The 19933-nt window shown below is 42.6% G+C and overlaps 1 protein-coding gene across 11 annotated transcripts in view; it reads right to left on the bottom strand.

The window, feature by feature from the left end:
• row (zinc finger domain-containing protein relative of woc) overlaps nucleotides 1–19933 on the bottom strand; it is a 69913-nt gene that overhangs the window by 45985 nt on the left and 3995 nt on the right. For 7 of the 11 annotated variants that reach the window (XM_077626956.1, XM_077626960.1, XM_077626950.1 and 4 more), the window contains exons 3-9: nucleotides 19036–19236; nucleotides 16497–16700; nucleotides 14558–14632; nucleotides 10266–10362; nucleotides 10086–10183; nucleotides 9589–9736; nucleotides 9304–9472 (exon numbers count right to left, since the gene is read on the bottom strand). In XM_077626956.1, coding sequence (XP_077483082.1) covers nucleotides 9304–9472; nucleotides 9589–9736; nucleotides 10086–10183; nucleotides 10266–10362; nucleotides 14558–14632; nucleotides 16497–16700; nucleotides 19036–19236 — 992 coding nt within the window. The remainder of the gene's footprint in view (nucleotides 1–9303; nucleotides 9473–9588; nucleotides 9737–10085; nucleotides 10184–10265; nucleotides 10363–14557; nucleotides 14633–16496; nucleotides 16701–19035; nucleotides 19237–19933) is intronic. The other 4 variants (XM_077626959.1, XM_077626953.1, XM_077626954.1 and 1 more) reach the window with 1 other exon arrangement.

Below are 19933 nucleotides of genomic sequence, written 5' to 3' on the forward strand. Positions count from 1 at the left end.
GCTTACTAAGAGCCTCATAATTTCACTTCGCCTATATCATCCTTTCAGCGCAGATGCACTAAGTTGAAGACCTTGTGCTTTGACAAAACTGACAACCAAACAGCCACTTGTTCCCAATATGCAAATGACAATGCTGTTTCTCTTTTCTTGAAAAGAGCCCAAATGTGAACACAGAAAAAAATTGGATATCAGCATGCACTGGTGATTATAGTAATTCAAAGAACACATCTCGAGAAGATGGCTGCAATGTCACGACTATAAGCTGTGCAAATGGTGCTCAATGCTGATGCTAAGGACAGCATTCAATTGCATATCAAGACCAATCAGCTGCTAGTGGCCAGGTGAAAATAGTTCCTTTGTGCTTACGTAACCAGCACTACGAACTTATGCTTGGTACCTAGGTATCGGACGCAATGAACACAAAACGCAGTGCCAGTGAAAACAATAACAAGAGTTTTATTCCGCCACTGAATGTAGTGGAGATGAAAAGTTTTACAGTATGTGCCTTACCAAATAGCCAAAGCAAAACGAACAAGCCAGAAGCAGCATGATTCTCTTTTGAATTACTAGTGTAGAATAAGCCACCTGAGCAGAAGCTTACAGTCGTGAAATTTCAGTTCACATCTGTACTCACAGTAGCAAAGTACAATGAACAAATGCATGACTCATGAAGCACTGCAACATGTCACGTCAACACATAAACCAAAGAACAGTGCTTTTTCAGAGCAACTTGCCACTTCTTGCTAGTCTCAAGAAACAACATGCAGACACATTGCAGGGATTTAGTTCTTCTCTTCACTGAGATCTGATGCACAATCACCCTCATTGTTTTTCCAATTCCAGATTATACTAAGACCACTTACATACTTGCAAAATGTAAATGTTCAGTGCATACAAAGCAGCTGAAAGCATACAAGATCATTTAAATGAGCAAGTAAGTTAAATATATAGGCTGCATTTTGAGTTCACATCAAAAATGTAGTTTCACTAAGACGATCTCATTTCATCACAATGCCATGCACATTATTTCTAGGAATCACTGAAAAGATATCATTTACAACTCCCAATCCTCTCATAATGTGAGAGCAGGCTGTTCATGACACTGTCAAAAGTCAAGACGTAATGCACGTTACATTCCCTTTAGGTGCTTGTTATTATCCAATGAATGAAAAAAGCTCATGTTTTTGGAATTCTATAATGAGCATATCACAACTGCGCAGAAAAAATTCTTATCCTCCCACACATTCATGCAATTTCTGCCAAGACCTCATAGCTCCACATCCTGCCTCATAACATGTTTCAGGGTCTCAGTTTTACTTTATTGAACTTATTCCTGATAAAATAAGTCATTATGTAAACAAATAAGCACATTTCAGGCATTTTGAAGTACTCAAGCATGGAAAAATGAGAAAATGTGCACTTACTGGAGTCATACCAGAGCTAATCCAAATGCATAGGCATCATCTGAACAATTTTTTTTTTGTTCACCTTGCATGCCTGTCTTGAGATGATTAAACAAAAGGTTTTGTACATTTCAGCACTTTTAGTATCCTCATTTGTGGACACTGCACCTTGTATACAATAATCCGACAGTGTTCATACTGAATGTAGACATGTACCCACAACACCTGAAGGGTATATAACAGTGCATTCACAAATATGTAGGAAAGTGAAGGCTTGAGAGGATATTCACATTGTAAACACTGCCAGCAAAAAGCATACGTACATGAAATTAATATCCGTGCCACATAGCCAAATTTAATGCCATTAAGTGCCTAATGTGTTATGCCATTTGCAAAGCGCCATGCGCACAAATCTATCGGCACTAGCCACTCGCAGCCTAGCAAGTCTGCCAAAACCCATTTTCCCATGAGCTTTGTACTCTCATCCAAATTTCTCACTCAGAGCAGCATGCAACTTTGTTAAAAAACAACCTATTTTCAAACAAAAAATGATTTCTTAATTTTCAGTCAAATGAGGTATCTGCACAACATTTTCATTGTGACTGCTGCCATGTTAACCAGTACTCCTGACTAACAATTTTGGCCTGTGTGCTGACATCTGGCTACCTTTCAGACTTGTCAACCAAAAACAGCAGCATTTTCTGATGTTACATATGAACAATACTGACAAGATTTTATGCTTATGAACACTATTTATAATTGGGTGAATATTTTCTAGTAGTTTCCAGGTATTTTCATCACCGTGACATAGAATGGCATTATGCAAAACTGGCTCCAAAAATAATGCATGTGGCACAGGTATAACACACTGGTTCTCTAGGATGGCATGATCATAGCGCACTATACCAGTGCTGTTGGCAACACAGCCTTCACGACGCTTGCAGCTCTAAGAACATAACACCTCACAAGCAACTAAGCAGCACACATATGCTACAAAGGTAAACAATAATTGCCAGTAGCATGAGATATCACTGCACTCACAAATTCCAGAAAAGTACGTAAAATACGAAGAGCAACATTACGGGCTTCCAGGAACCAACTCAATGTTCTGCACTAGAAAAATCTGCCCGCTCATAGTCTATATACAAAGAGCTACATTAACGAGGAAACCATGAATAAAACATGCACTGCATGAACATATCCTTCCGAAAAGCTCCGTGTAATATGATGTCCAAAGAGACATACATATTAGGTGTGTGCAAAATGAATGAAGCACCTACCTGCACTTAAGTGAAAAAGCATCATATTAATACTACTTTACTTAGAGTATCAATATGATCTAAAGCACACCATGAGCCAACGTAAAGTAAAATGACCCAAACAATGAATGGCAATCACTGTGAAAAGCATCAATGCTTTGCAAATTCAATGCAGGGACAGCTTTATGAAAAGAAATGGTATGCCTGTGTTTATGTGTCCACTCACACAATTCCGTTCTCAACAGTACACTGCCCCAGCTTCCAGTTTCTCATGCCAGCTAGTCTGAAATTTTTAAGTGGCGATTTTAGCTTAAAAGCATCTGAACGGAGAGCAAGGGAGACAAACAATTGGAGTGCTTTTAATTCCTGGTATGAAAAGAATTATCTTGAGCAAGGGGATTTGAACTCCTGTCCTGTGCATTCTAAAGCGCAGCACTAATCAACTGCAACACAAGTTTTTTTCTTTTATTTCTTATTTAGACAAGAGGGCAGTATACACACAGACACTGATAACTGCTCAGGTCTCTGCTCACACGCCCACATTAATCTTTCGCGTTGCCAAGCAACTCATGAGAATGAGCGCTCTTAATTGCATACTCTTATCGGTTCACATAAAACTTAGTATTTGCCATTAGGTGGCACTGATTAACCCACAGAACTTCTAAATATTACCTAGAGGGAAAGCAGGCGGCACTGCAATTTATCCAACATGGAGAGGTGCAGGAATGCCGGGAAGATGAGGTTTCACATTTGACTTGGCTATTGTTGGGCGTGAAATGAGGATTTAGCCATAACAATACAACCCCTCTTGCGCCAAACCTCGAAGAATGCTGTCAAATTTTCCATACCAGCGTAACACTCAAGTTAAATTTGTTGAAGTGAAAAACACACTATTAACATAAATTCATCTGCGTGCAGAAGAGAACATCGTGGCGCAGCTGCTGATTCAGAGGAAGAATCTACATTTTCGACCAAACACCAGGCAAGCCAAAATATGAAACGTCACCTTCCCCGCATTCCCATTGTGGATGAAGAGCTTTTTGAGAAACGCGCATGGATGGCGGCCCCAGCTTTCCGTATAGGCAATACTGAGAAACTGTATGGCTTAACCATAAGCTCCAGGGTGCCCTGATGCAGTATTTCTTTGGTAGTGTGGTGAAATCTCCACCGTTTTGGAGCACGGGGAGTCATTTGGCTATATCAAAATAATCTTGACAGAAATGAGCATTTCCACGTCTTTGACACACGAGAGCATCCAATACTGATTCCAGACATCAAAGTATTATTTGAGATTAAACTTTAGAAGTCATCTCTGTTGCAGGGGTGAGCGCAGTGATAAAAAAGTGTTTTCTCCCAACTGAACAATAGGTGTCACCATCCTACCAAAGGAACACTGTATCAAGGCATTCTAGGAAGCTCAAGGACTGTACTGTTGAGAGAACGGAATTGTGCATTCCAATGCATGAATCAAACATGGGCCATCCCTTTTCTTCAATTATTTTAAATGGCATAAAAAAAAAAAAAACATTTGCGGGTTATGTAAATTTCTTTTGCTTCAGATTCACTTTCAACAAGCAGCATAAGCTGAAAACAGCCAAGCCTACTTCTAGCTGTCCCACTTAACACAAGCAAATACTCTTTCTAATGAAGGCACTAACAGCCAAAAAGAGGGAAAGCTGATGCACCTCACATGAAACAAGCACCGTCACACCTGAGGCAGAAAGCACACAAAAAGCTCTTGGCGATAATATGTTATGAAAACTGATGCAATCTAAGATAAAGCAAACACTTGCCAAACCTGACACAGAATGCGCACATAGAGCTCATGCTGACATGTGAAAACTAATGCCACCTCAAATGAAGGAAGCACCTACAAACCTCAGGTGGAAAGCACACACAGCACACACAAAGCCATGCTAAAAAAATGAGGGGTCTAGCCAGGCGCAAAGGAATTATTACCGTAACAGTATACCACTGAAAGAAAAAGGAAGGTAAGGAAAGGGTGCTGCGAACACGCGTGCTCTTAGAACCCTCAAGGCTACAGTGTGGCAAAGTAAGGATAACCACCACAAGTTCAGCTTCTGCAAAGTACAAGCTGAATCGGGAGAATAAAAGGCAAAAGCAAAGGAGAACAAACAAAAAAAGAAGGTTGAAAGGAGAATGGCCACACCATCTATTAAAACCATATCTCCAAGGGTACGACACACGATGCAGCAGCGCTGCAGTGTCAAACAGAAATGTGCTTCAGCGAGTGCCACTTGTCCACTATCACAGTGTTGAACTATCCCACCTGTGAAAATATTCTTCAAGTGTGTACGCTTTTGTATTCATGAGAGTAAATTCCTGGCAGTTTTTCTTTTCTGTGACAAAAAAATAAAAAGCAGTTGCATACATCACAGTACAGATAGCCAACATTATTATCTTGCTCAAGTAAAAAGGAAAAAAAAGGGGGGGGTGAAGGGGAGGAATGAATCTGCAGCAAAAAAAAAAAAAAAAGACCTCTATCACACAACTTCTAACACTCCAAGGAACATCTCAACAGTAAAAATGTCATTGTCATGCTACCTGCCATACACAGATTACAAATAGCAAATTCCAGGTGCCCTATAGCAACTTCTCCTTTGCAAAGAGAGAAGTGACCAAAGATGGAAGGTTGGCAAGCTACCAAGGAAAGTAATGACATTAATGGTGAACTTTCACACAAATATAACTTGCATACAGATGTGTATAAACTGCAGGTGTCTCCTCACCAGAATCGTTTGGAAAGACCTGTCACCAGAAGGTACAGCTGCCTAATTCAACATTTTCGTACTCTCGGGGCACAGGTACAGTTGGCTGCGAAAGTTGACACGAGCATATGACCTGCACACCTTCTTTTTCTGGCGCCTAGGCAAGAAGCCTCAATCCAAGATGTGCATTGTTTGATCAGGAAAACGTGCAAATTTCACGACCCTGTTCTAGGCTGCAAAAAAAATTGAAGCTCAATTCATGCCTCCTGTAACACGTCAACTTCTCTAGCCAACAGTCCACGTATGGCATCCAAGAAAAACCTTGTTGCTTGCAAAACATTGGCATAAAATTTGCACCTGTTTTACTTCAAGAAAGAACAAATTATAAGCTATTAAAGTGTTAAACAGCAAAGAAAGGCAAAGCAATGGAATGGAATTACAAACCGACACTTTACACGCTTGATGTCAACAGTCAGAGGACAGTGCAATTAGTTTTTGTGGCTGGTTGCGAAGTACTACCAACCAATGTAGGTAGCCTTTACAGACAACCTATTATTAACATATGCATTCCGTCAAACCACAGCTTACATAACCCAACAAGAGTTGCAGACACTATCCAGCTTTCTTTTTTGCATACTACAAAGGTATGTTCTTCAATGCACGCTAACTAAAAAGGAAAATCCAGCATCTGTACATACAGTACCAACATGAGAGATGCAATGTGTGTTAACAACCCAAAGTACACAAAATTATAGAACGACCTAATGCTTCACAGAGCTTGTTCTTCCCTCCTGCCAACAAAATGGCTGACAGTGAGAGGATACTGACATACAAACAGAAACACAACTCATTTACAGGCGGACAAATACTCTTGGCCATCAAGTAGGGAACGTGATACTAGCTGTTAGAACTACTGGGCATATTGACTACATTTTCAACACGTCTCGATGGACATAATTATGTACAGTAGATCAACGCACTTACTTCACATTAACTGCGCCCTAGTACTCACAAACATCACAAGCCGTCAAAGAACATCTAAAAATCCATGAAGCCGGACACATGAGTGTTCACCAAGTAAATGTAGGCTCCCCACAACTTGTACAACAGTGAATACAGGGTGAAATGGTCATGAACATGTTCTTTACACATTATGAAATATCCGGACCAGTTTATGAGCCTCTTTAGACAATGTGAGTAATCGATCAGTGAAAGCATTTCTACTGAGATGATATTGTAGAATTTAATTCTTCAAATGTAAACCGAACGCAGCAACTTAAGCTTTCATATGCAATACTTTGTTCCCAATTTACTGTTCACTTTTGGATGCTCGAAACAGGCTCCACTCTTTTCACAATAGTTCAGCTGGCTCCACCTCAATCTTACATGCTTACCTAATGGTGGAACATGTGAACATGGTTTCCATAACAATAAGACATGCACACAACGAGCACTGGCATGCATGTTCAATGCCTTATCTTTGACTCGCTGATAACCAGCGATAGCACTCATTGCAGAAGAAGCAACGAAGGAAGCTGAAGAAGCAAACTACAAAACTACCAACTATAACTACAATTATTGTTAGTTACACTATATTTTTCTGTAGTATAACAGCAAAATAAAAACTAAAAATTCTCCTCTTTTCCTCATCTGGCTCAAAAGGAAATTTGGTAAAACATACAACTTTGCTTTCCCAGACATTTTTTTTGGATCATGAAGTTCTTGTGTTCAGCATTCTGATATCATTGCTTTTCAGCTGAACTCATGTAGTATACGGGCACATGTAGCTTGGGACACTACTCCTTTGTTTCTGAGCCCTTCGTTGCCAGTTCAAAAAGCGGGCGGTAAAAATCAGGTGCTACATTTCAACTAAAAAATCGAGTACAAATTGAGTTGCTCAGCAAAAATTTTCATCATTCAGGTTTTTTCGGGTTATTTTTCCCAGCAAAGGCAATTGATAGTAGTGCTCGTTTTTCTTGCGGAGCATAAAGTGCTGTGTCTATGTTCACAATTTTCACAAATACAGAAATGACAGGTTCCACCAATAAACCATTTACCAAATCAGATATTCCTTTTTTTTCCTAATTTAGTACATTCATTATACTGCCCATAAGCAGCACATGGCCAGTGTAATGCTAGACCTATCTATGCTAGACCTACAAGCCTTGGTTTGCACAATGTGAAAACATTCTTTCAACATCAAAGCGGCCATTTTTAACGCAAAGCAGCCTTGCACAACCCTTACATCCTTCCCTCTTTCTCTCTATATCTAACAATATTCCCACATAGGGACAATGCCTGTGTACTGTCATCTAGCTTCTGTAACATGCTTTTCGAACTTATCTTCAGAATAAGCTGAGCAATGGGTCACAATTTGAATGTTAATCATAAGAATTAGATAATAATTAGCTAAGGACATAGCTCTGGAATACGTACAAGGCATCCGCTAGTTCCCATGTAGTGCCGTCAGGCTTTTGTGCAGCGGCAATTACATTTTCTTAAGGTGCAATTTTGAGTAGAAATTTGGTGCAACTTGATTTTTTCAGAAGTCATCTCAAGGTGCAAGAATAGGGTGAAACTGGATTTCACCCGCAAGCAAAGGGCTCTACTTATCTTGCAAAGCTGCTGATCGTGATATTACAAGCTATACAATTATGTTGTCACTAATTACAACAATTAGGAAATGGCACACGCATGTTCAAGAGTGACAGCATTATGAATCGCCACCAATCACCATTGTGGAGCATTTGAATCAACTTAATAAAATACTGTCATTCTCATTCAACACAACTACATAAAACTTGTTTTTACCTCAAAATTCACAGCAGTGCGACTTGGTTAGGCCGCATGAAAACTAAATTAAAAAAGAAGTCTTACAGAGGCTAATCCGCCAAGAACATGGAGCCCTGATCCAGTGCACAAGCCCCACCCCCTGCCCACACGCACACACACTCTCTCTCTCTCTACATGCAGTTATTTCCTTGCAGCACTGTAAGTATAAAGAAACTATCAAAAACGTTACAACTGTACAGTTTATTACAAATGTGTGAGATGATGCCATGCTTTCTATGGTGTCCCTATGTTTACGGGTGAATCCACTTCACTTCTTGGTCCATGGATCACACCAGGAACACACCGTCAGCCTAGAGCAGTCAGCTACTCACCACGTGAGCTGATCATCAAGATGGCTAAAGTAGGTGGCAGGACAAGACTAACGGTAACTAAAAATGGAGTGGAGTCAAGCGCCTCGGTAGCCACGTTGCAACCAAAGGAAAGGTGTGGCTTCCCTTTGTAGCCGCATGGAAAATAAGTCACCTTCGTACGCCCCTTCTGACAGAAATAGCAAAGTTCACAATGTTCCAACTCCATATGGCCAGGTGCCCAAGAGGAGACTACAGAGTGAACAAAGCAATGTGCCGCTATGAGAAACAATCGAATTAAACAGGAACACCGCTGCCATTGTGCAAAAAGCAAAAATGGACACCGGTGTGACGGCAGCACGCCTAGCTGCACATCTCGGGTACGCTTTATGATCCATAACACTACGCACTGAGACCAAGAGACAGTAGGAGTGGCGGGCGGCAAGCAATTGGTGCCCTTCTTTGCACTGCCTTTCCAACAGCAGTCAGTAAGGTTCCAATATTTCTTGTACATTCTGAGAGTGTATGCTGCCACACTCAGTGCTTGGCTCCTCAGGGGTGAGAGCACAGCTAGGAGTGTGTACGACCAAGATCTCAACAGCATGTTGCAAAAGCGTTGACATCGCTCCACGTGCACATGCTTCCAACTTTAACTTGAATCCGGCACAACGCATAATTTTTGCCTTTGCCCCAAGTGACACGTGAAACAAGGCCTAAACTGTCGCACTATTTGATGAAGGCACAGAGCAGGAACCCTGGGGTACAAACCCACCTGGCCTGGCGACAGCGCAAGCTGTACCCGTTGATCGCGCTGGAATCGGGCTGGAGCAGGGCTCTGCCATTGCGACAGAACTTGCACGGCATGTCAGTCTGGAGCACCCCGCGCTGTGCCAGCCAGGGCACAGGGTTCTGCCCGTCCACTACCCTGCGGTACTGGGCGTCTACACAAAGCAGAGGTACACATTATTGGACCCATCCGGGCCTGCCTGTGGCGGCACCACCACGCTGCTGCCGCCACCATCGCCTGCGGAAGGCAGGGTGGCGAGGCTAGTCGTACCCAACTGCTGAGTCTCCTCCTGGAGCACCTTGGACGGCAGCACCTTGCTGGGCATCACCTTCACCATGAGCAGCGAGCTGGCCGTCACCGCTGTGCTGCCACCCGTGATAAGGGGCACCTGGCGTGCCACCGGACTTCCAGTGGCTGGCTGCCAAGGGAATAATGAAGCAGCGCCAAAATTTGAAGGCTGCAAAAGCTAACAAGGTGTTGTAAGACTATGCAAAAGCAATATAAAGTATGGGACACAATAGGCAGAGCACTGGCTACCAAAGCAGACGATTAAATCGTGCAAGCGAGATCAAGGAGGACAACACCTTTGGAGAAAAGCTTTAGGATAAAGGCGCCTTTCTCTTCCTTGTGCTATATGCTCATCACAATGGGTCAGAGTAAATTATTTACTTGAGAAGGTGAAGGAGAGCACACTTTCACGGTGCGTTCACACCTCAAATTCACAATATGTTGCCAACATGCCCCTGGCATGTGCAAAAAGGACGCACCGATTTGGTCGAGCGTGGCTGACCAATTTGGAACGGTGTTGTGGAAATCACTGGAGAGGAACTAGGTGTTGCTGCCATGGTACCAGGAATGCCCTTTACTGTAAGACAGAAAGTTGTTCTTCAATATGAGGCAAGCACTGAGGCAAGATCTGCCTTAGTGAAGCAGTTGCACCTACATACCTGTTGCTGCATTAATGACAACTGGTGCATTTCCCGGTGACAGCAGCATTCCAGTGCGTGGATCATACACCAGGTTTAGCAATGCAGTGCCAGCTGCCTGCAATATAGAAGGCAGTGACAAATGCCATGATGCATAAACAGACGCACAACACCATTTACTTAAACGACTGCAAAGGTGATATGTTTCGTTCTTGCTCTTTTAAAATAATACTGCAGAGAAACACATGGAGAGGCCAAGGGTACCTTTCCTAAAGCTCCATAATCTCCCCTGGAAATTATTTTAATAAGTCCAAAAATAAATGTTAAGGAATGTTAATAAGGCATTCATTATTTAAGTAAGTATTCCAGACAGCAGGTGTATGCATCAATTAAGTAGGCAAAGCATTTCAATGCTAACAATGTTTTTTTCTGCCCAAATTGTCTACTTGCAACTACTTGCAAATTGTCTACTTGCACACACACATATATATATATATATATATATATATATATATATATATATATATATATATATATATATAGAGAGAGAGAGAGAGAGAGAGAGAGAGAGAGAGAGAGAGTTACTGCAGTAGAAGGAGAGGAGAATTTGACTTTCTGGTAACACGCAAGAAAGAGTAGTGAATTGGATAATTTATGGCCACGCACTTCACTTTATGCATGCATTTACTCACAACAATGAAAAGATCTGCCATGACCCTAAGAAGGTGGAAAAAGTTCATTATGCCGTGCAGCATTTAAGCATTGAGCCAGACTTACAGCGACTCGCTGCCAAGGGAATAACACAGCAGTGCTAAAATTCAAACACTGCAGTGGCTAACAAGGTCTGGTAAGACCATGCAAAAGCAATAAAAAGTATGGGACACAATAGGCACAGCACTGTCTACCAAAGGGGGCATTTATTTTCTTGTAAAGTGGGAGTGTGTGCAACCATAACACCTCTGAATATGATGCACTCTGAGCAATAAAAATTAAAAAGTAAACTATAAATTGAGCAAGGCACCAGTGGAGAGAGGTCTCCCTGAATCTCTAAACACAGAGACAAAAACAAACCAACTACAGTTAAACCTCGATAAGTTGATAAAATCCGCATTTTGCTTAGTTACCGTCAGGTATAAAGTGCGGGACTGGCAGCACAGCTGACGGTTATGACAAAGGCCCTGACTCCTTCAGTCCTTTTACCTAGCTTCAGAAATCAATAAATGCGATAAACACTGTGCACTGCCAGTGCACACAGAGGCAGCGTGCTGGGAGATGTTGAATTGATTAACAGCTCAAAGTGAAGAAAGCTGCTCAGATTTCCTTTTCAAGTTGTGTGTCTATGCTCAGTAGCATACAAATGAAGGAAGTCAACAGCCACCGAAAACAAGGAAAGCACAAGGAAATTATTTTTGTTTAATTTGTGGTGTTTATCAATGGACAACCGGAAAGTACAGTCTCGTTACAACGAATCCAGTTACAACGAATATTCGGATATAGCATACCGATCTGCCATGTTTGACTGATCTTTCTATCTTTGCTAGTGATTGAACTTCGGTTACCGCGGATTCGGTTACACCATACATTCGGATAGAACGAACTCAATTATGTGACCAATAAGCTAGTTAGGGCTTTATTTCAGCGGACTTTTGTGCAGCAAATGGCTAACTTCAGGGATTCTTCAGTACGTCTTGATAATGCACACGTCAACAGCAGCAGCTACGATGGCTGCGGCCGTTTCATTATAACAGCGAATTTCCACACATGAATGGTCTCCAACTAAATGTCGACCGCTGTCTAACTCGCAGGCCTTGCTCAAAGAAAAAAAAAGTCAATATGTGCGTGTCTGCTTATGTTCAGTGTCAGCAGGCTAGAGCTGCATGCAGTGAAGAAGCTCCCCTCCTCATTCTGCAGCCCTAGTCAGAAGAGAAAAGATAAGCTATATGTCCGCAGCATGCCCCTCGGCACATGCATGGGTTAGGACAAACAAAGCAATGCTAACGTAAGCGGCAATGTACGTATTTGCAAGATTGTAAGTCGATCTCTTTTTTTTTTTTAAATTTGAAAATCCAAACTGGGGGGGGGGGGGCGACTTACACTCAAAGCAAAAACATCGCAGTAAAGGCGAGACAAACGAGATATCAGGCATGCTACAGCGTGGTTGCAATTTTGCTGCGCGGCTCCGTCGCATCGCTCTTGGTGCTGCCCTTGAGCAGCAGCTGCTATGTCAAGGCGCAGAACCGGTCTCCCCACCCCGACAGAGGCCACCGATAATGGCTGTCGATAAGCAGCAAACCGGCACCAGCCCACTCACCACATGTGGTCGCAGATTGTGTCTGCTGACAGCCCGATAATGCATTCGCATTTTACTCTTAATAGGCGTCATCCAAGTTTCTTTTTTTCTGTTTACTTTCAACTGCGCACTCGGCGCTCAAGGGAGCGTCGATAGTTGATGGAAGGGCCGCTGTTCCAATCACGGCGGCACCTCCACTCGGAACTGCAGCAGCGTCAGAGAGTGTTGGTAGCTGACGGAGGAGCCGACGCCGCTCACGCGTAGTTTTTCTTTGGCTCTGACGCATTTGACTTCTGCCGGCCACGTTTCACAAGTGTTTAATGTAGTGCTGCGTCATTCGTCATTTGCGCCCCGGGTCCGGTAAGCGACCGGCACTCGTTCGCAGCTGCGTTCAAGATGGCTGTCATTCTTTACGCCGAAGAAACAAACTGCGCGCCGAGCCGCAAATTCGACGTTCGCAACAGATGATACAGGTGTGGCAGCTGCAGCAAAGCAAAATTTTCAGCTCTCGCGCGCGGCAGCCGATAGCGGCTGGCGATAAGCGGAGGCCGCAGGACAGTGCCATCGCGTTTTATTGTTAAAGGCCAACGTAAACGACATCCCCCCCCTTTTTTTTCAGAAATGTGATGTGAGGGGGTCGGCTTACATACGAGTCGACTTACAATCATGTAATACGGTTGTAATCACAAGGGAAACTGTTGGGGCTAAGATCGAAGGCAATAAAAGAGCACATCTTCCAAGACTCACATGTTCTGACATAGCAACAGATTATGTCGGTGAGCGGCAAAACTATCCAATTGAACGAATTGGCCGAACCACCATCCACCATCAACAGTCCTGCGGTTGCTGTGGTTTTAATTTCAGATTCCAGCACAACGCATGCTCTCGAAATGCGAAGTTTTCAGAGGGGTCACCTATCGCTCGTTGAAAAAAGACGACTGCCAGGATTACCATAACGTGTAGGCAGCAATGGCGTGCAAATTGAAATATTGCCGGCGGAATCGATTGCATCACTAGAGTCTGGGAACCTGGTGCGGTGGCGCCAAGTGTCTACCGCGTCCGCTGTAATGAAATGCGGTTACCACAGCAGAGACTGGATCTCACGATGTTCGGATCACATGCATAACGCCAAAACTGTTAAATTAACGAAGCTGTGTAAGAACTGTGCACACAAGGGGCCTGCTACTACCTGCAAATAGGCCAAACTGTCTTTGGCTTCACAAATACAGTGCAAATAACAAATAAGTCGGCTCTAGACACGGGTAACTCCCTTCCCCCGATTCTGTACATTCATTCTCAATCCCTGGCTTGGCTGATGTCACCTTGAGACTGGGTACTCAAATTTAACATCAAAGCCTAACAGTTATGCAGCTGCCTTCTCTCAGAGGTGTGTAGATTGAATAAACAACATCTTGTATGCAGCTTTGTGCAACATGAAATAACTCTGGCTATAACAGACTCACCTACAGTTATGATAAATGTCTGTTGTAATAATATATTTGGATTCTGCAGACTTCTCTTGCAAAAAACTGAAATCTTGGACACTATTGCACTCTGTTGCAGCATGATTATACTGTAGTGTAATCATTCTTTACCTGAAAGATAACTGATTAGAAAGTAGAAAAAAATAATGATCACATGTCATCAGTGGGATCCGAACACACAACCTCCGTATGTTGTGTATGGTGCGTTACCAACTGAGCTATGGCGGCAGCTGTCCAAGCTTCTAGTATTCTTGCTGCATATAACCTAACCTGGAGTGTTCACCAGTGGCACCCTCATCAATAGCGGCATACACAGAGCACCTTGTGGTTGTTAACTGTACTTATTTCCAGATTTAAACCAGCTTTTCTGTCACCCCAACAGACTTCAACAAATTACATCAGTCTAGACAAAGGAGTTACACTTTTTGCTGCAATTTACTACTGAGTAAAAAAAAAGGCCTTTGAAGCCATCAACAGATGAGGGTTCATAGTAAAACAACATGAAAACATTCCTTGGAAGGCTATGGTAAGTGACCTACCTTCAAAGGGGCTGTTGCACTGCTGGTGCTGTAGGAATCCTTTGGACAGCAGTAAATGAGCTTGGCACCTTTTGCCTAGCAGGGAGAACATGAAATAGTGCTAATAAGTTTTCCAAATTACAACTGCTGTTTTTCAACCCCTCCCACACCCCACCACATCAAAAAAAAAAAAAAATTCGCCCTTTCTCTACTGTTGATTCCCAGTTGTAGCATCGTATAGCAAAATTCCACCTTATTTTTGGAATCGTACCTCAAGGATGGCTGTAGGAATATTCACGTTTTGAACTAAAATAGAGCAAAAGACTTGAGTAATATAACCATTTTCGAATTTATATAGTACATATTTGGATTTGTGAACGATGTCTTGCAAGCCTGGCTGCCAAGATTTGCTGACAGTCATGTTTCACAAGGGGCTCGCATTCGACACAGCATGTTAATCAATCTGCACAGTTTCAGCCTGTTAATCTCAATATCTGCTCCATACACTGCCCATTTTTTAAATGCAAAATGGGTAGTGCCATGAATATAAAGTATTTGTACCAAAAATTTATCAAGCTGACACAATTACACGGCTCATGCACAAAAGAATGCATGATTGTCAGTGTTAAACTTTCAGTGTTTCATTTCAGTCAGCGTTCAATTTTGCCGTGTCTTTGTTTTAAATATGTCCACTGACCATCACGAATGCTCCGGTGCCCAAATTCACGCTTTTAGAGTTTACAGCAAAACTGGCATCTGTCCTGTGTGCTAGTCTTCTTAAAATTTCAAAGTCGCTTTACAATGCTTGAATGGTCTGCACCAAACGAACCAAGCAGAACCAGATGCAAGTTTTTTCCCTTCATGTATAGCAGTCCATTTTACAAGGACGACAGAAAATGTTTTTGTGCTGGCCCATTTCCAGCAAAGCAACTTCATCCTCCCATACGGAGCTATTTAAGCAAGCTCTTCCAAAGATCAAATATCATTGTGAGGGCAGGAAAAAATACGAGGCAGCACTGTGTACAGTAAAAGCTGATAATTTAAAATCTCTTGGTACTACAACATCCAATTGTACAAAAGACAAATTATCAAAGGATTAGCAAAAATGACATTAAAATGAATATGCATGGCCTACCTCTAGTTTACGAACTACGGCGTGCTGGTCAAACATCTTTCTTCTAGAATCCCAGCAGCTGTGACCATGTTTCTTATTTATGACATACATTTAAAGGAGTAGACACACCAAAATTTTTGCAGTGTATTTTTGCTTTCGAATGATGCGTAAGATATTAGTAAACATGAGTCACCATGCTACGTTTGCCTACGCTCAGTAATACAAAAATATTTGACAGAGACAATTACAACTGCTTACATATGGGCTGCATTCTGGTTTTGCACAATGATGCCACCAGCTTTCCAAGTAGCTCGGAGTGACTGCACCCTAGTGGCATGTGGTGGCCAGAAAGCACATGATCCCACAAATTTGTATTCTTTTTTAAGAGCTGATTTTTCCCATAAAGCATCTCATTAGCGTTTATAAGCACAAGAAGATTGAAATTTTGTATAGCCTTCAGCAACAGTAAAGAACTGAAGAGGTTTTCTTGACAGCCATGCTAAGTGACTCGCTATGCATAGCCAACACTTCAAATCTTCTGGAAGGTGAGAGAAACTCGCATCCTAAACTCTCTATACACAGCTTAGAAGCAAGCTCCTTGGGCTCAATACTTCTGACAGAGGCTGTACCCACTAAATTGTTTTCGGTAAAGCTCCCACAGCAAGGAGTGGCATGAGAAACCTCAAATTCACAGCTCTAGCAAACACTGCCTTTGCATGCGTCTCCAATAGCATGCTCTGTTTAGCTGTTCACTCGCACGTTCGCCAACAGATATTTTTGTCTCGCAAGCTCATACTCCATGGCCTAAGGTCAGAGGATGTCCCATATGCGGCAAGCATGGCTCACCTTGACCTCACTGATGCGGCGCACACTGCGGTTATAGGCATTCACAGCCCGTACGTGGGACTCTCGTTGCACTGGTGTGAGCGGTTCATCCTCACACTCGAGCACCAGAGGCAACGGGGTGGACGAGCTGTTCTGCTCCAAAATATAACGCACCACCACCTTGGCAGGCTGCTTTGCAGGAGGTGGAGGGGCCATTTTAGGAATCTGCAGGCAAAAAAGGCCAAACTCAAGATGTATCATTCACTTCAATGTAACGAAGTCTTTTCCTTGTTTTTTTACTAGTGATAAATATGAAAACTCACCATTCGCATTATACAGTGGACTCTCGCCAATTCAAATTCACTTAATCCAAAGTCTAGCTTATTTAAACTGGCAATCCAGCCCCATCCACATCAAGTGCATAAAACAGTTCCCCTTAGTTCAAACGAACTTCCAGTTCCCCTCAAGTTAAAATTATCAAGAGTTAACTAATTGAATAAACATTATTTTATAACAATCATTGTTACCTGAACTGCACCAATAAAAGCAGCCCTCGCAGTATCAATCTAGTTGTGCTACATGCGGCTGAATACAGTATCACAATATGCCAGTCGGCCTTCACAACAACCATCGTTGCACAATTGACCAGACTGGTAAGCTGCATGCACGGTGGCTGAGACACAATGCGCAGGCAAAAGCCTAACGGGCGAAGAAGCCTCGTACTGCACCAGTGCTCAGTGGAACAGATGCCTACTAAAATATGCGAATTAAACCAGAGAGGACAAAGTACAAGTGACAAATTAAGCTGCCAAGTGACCCACTAGACCAAAAAGGAGCATAGCCCATGATGGCGACGAAACGTTGGCTGTGGTCAATCAACTGTACTCGGAATAAAAAATAACGTGGGGACAAAACCAATGTATATAACAACATATATGGTCAAGACAACTTTAAAAAACCAAGCCTGTCCAGCACCATGCACTTGTTTTATTTCAATGTTCGCAGGCAATGCACTAAGTGTAAGGTGGAGATCCAGGGTGAGTTTTTTTTTTTTTATGCAATATGTGCGAGTAATGTCTGGCCTAATTAGGTTTTGATTCCTGTGGATGCCTTTCTGCCATCCTGCCCATTTCTGTGTCAGCTGGAAAACAATGCACATCCAAGACTGACAGGGTGACCTGCATTACTATTGATTCGCAGTAATTCTGAGCTGCATTTCTACAGGGTTGTATAAGCACAGGTCAAGCACTCAAAGGTCACTTTTAAATTACAGCACAAAGTCCACTAGCTATACATAGGTTCCATCCCTTTTCACCTTTCCTGGAGTGTGCTCGTTTTCCCACATAGTATGAATTTCCCTCACCAGATGGGTTTTCGTCGAACTCTGAATTATCTTTTTAAAGCACGGTAAATTTTAGCAGTGCGCATCTTGGAAATGTTTAAATAACCAGACCAGATAACATTTACTGGACAACAATATCAAATAGTGCCTAGTGACCACCTACCATTAACAAAGCTACAACTTAAAACACTTTTCTACCCCGCATTATACTTATCATTCCAGAGATGTTAACTAATAAATAGACCTTCACATTTTGCAACGGGAGCGCCGCAGTGCCATCTGGGCATATAGAGGCATCAAAAGAATGCGGCCACCTCTGAAGGACTTAACACTCTGCGAACACCACTAAGATTAAGCTACATTGACTAATACATGAACTATGAAATGCAATGCCCAAGATCTGCTACTACGTAAGCAAGAAATGCAGCAACAACAGACTGTCAATTTGTTCTAGGCTACATTCATAATTTTGTCAATGATTGTATAATACATTCAGCGACCAAGAGCTAGTATGTGATATGAGCGGGTTGGGCCTGGGGGCACAAGATCAGTCTAGTGGCAGAAGGCTACTAGGGCCGCTTTCCACGGTGCAAATGTGCTATGCGGCAAAGCACCCAATGGCAATGATGGCGACAACAAAGAGGTCCCGACTACAATCGCTGCTGCTATCACCGCATTGGTTACGCTGCGGTTTCTCTCCCACTAAGGACAACATAAATGCTGATAAAAGCCTAGAAGAACAGCTCTTCAGATCATCTGCCAACAAATGTTCACTGGCTCTTATAGGAATCGAGTGTTAATAAATGCCTTTGTACTTCATTCTTGAGTAACATATTTCAAAACATTCATGATTTTGGATCACATCTTTTCCTGGATAATAAGCTTTGCCCCTGAATTTGCATTAGAAAACGCATTAACGAGGTTCCACTCTATTCTAACAAAAGCAGCTATGATTTACCACTTTTGCTAACAAATGAATTAACATCAATATTACAGCAACATGAATATCCCTGCACTTCTATCCTCACAATAGCCTTTTTTGAAGCAACTGATGAGAGGTTACTCGACTATTTCGATTAAGACAGCATCAAATAGCTTCCAGTCACAGGTGCAAGCACTGTATCAGGGAATAAGCAGAGGCCAGCCACCATGCAGTGTGTGCTGAATGCACAAACTAAACATTACGCAATACTGCAGTGCAATGCACATGCAGCTCACCAGGTTTGTGGGTGACACAGGCAGCCTGGCCAAGGACCCTCCCTCAGCCCGCACTTCTGCATCCAGGTCAAAATCTTCATCAGAGTCCGACCCTTCAGCAGCAGTCACAGCCAGGTTGTACTTGCGAACTGTGTCCGAGATTTTCAGCGCGGCCACACGGGCAGCCCGGCGGGAGGGCCGACTGCTGGACTGCAGGGAGTCCTAAAATGGGTGATGTGGACAGGAGCTCAAATACCTGCTCCATCCAACTTTCAGTTCTCTTTGAACACTACCTCTTTACAACAGCACTTTAAACAAGACTGCTCACTTACGTCCACACAAACATATAGGCTACACAACTCAGAAACTTAGTGGATAAATTCATCCCAGTTCGAGGTGAATTGCGAAGTGTCCGAGAAAGCTGTAAAGTCTTATTTGTAGCCATATGGCTGAACTCGGGTGGATACTAATAAGCAAATACTACCCTATTTCAAATCTACTCCCTTTATTAGGATTCCCCTGGTCACGTACATATACACCCCCTCCCCCCCTTTATCGCCTTCTAGTTCTTTTAATTGCTAGCAGTCTGGAACTTTCAGGAAGTCAAGTACAATCATGTTCAGGATACTAAAAACCAAAAGCAATCAACTGGTTCTGTCACAAAATGCCACATAAGCTGCCAGAGATGGTACTTCAAATGGTGTTAGTGCCAATATTGAGATGAAAAGTATTAAAAAAGAGGTGCCTAGCAGCTGCATGCAGCCAAAACAAGCATGTGTGACAAATATCAATGATGCTGTTGTAAACAAAAAAAAAATTAAGGAATAGTGCAAGAGCAGACAGACTTAGTTTTGCACGCACACACTTTTCAGACTTTAAGGACAAGCACTGTTGCTTTCAAGGATTAACCAGGTTTGTT

This window comes from Amblyomma americanum, chromosome 6, assembly GCF_052857255.1.
Source record: "Amblyomma americanum isolate KBUSLIRL-KWMA chromosome 6, ASM5285725v1, whole genome shotgun sequence".
Lineage (NCBI taxonomy): Eukaryota > Metazoa > Arthropoda > Arachnida > Ixodida > Ixodidae > Amblyomma > Amblyomma americanum.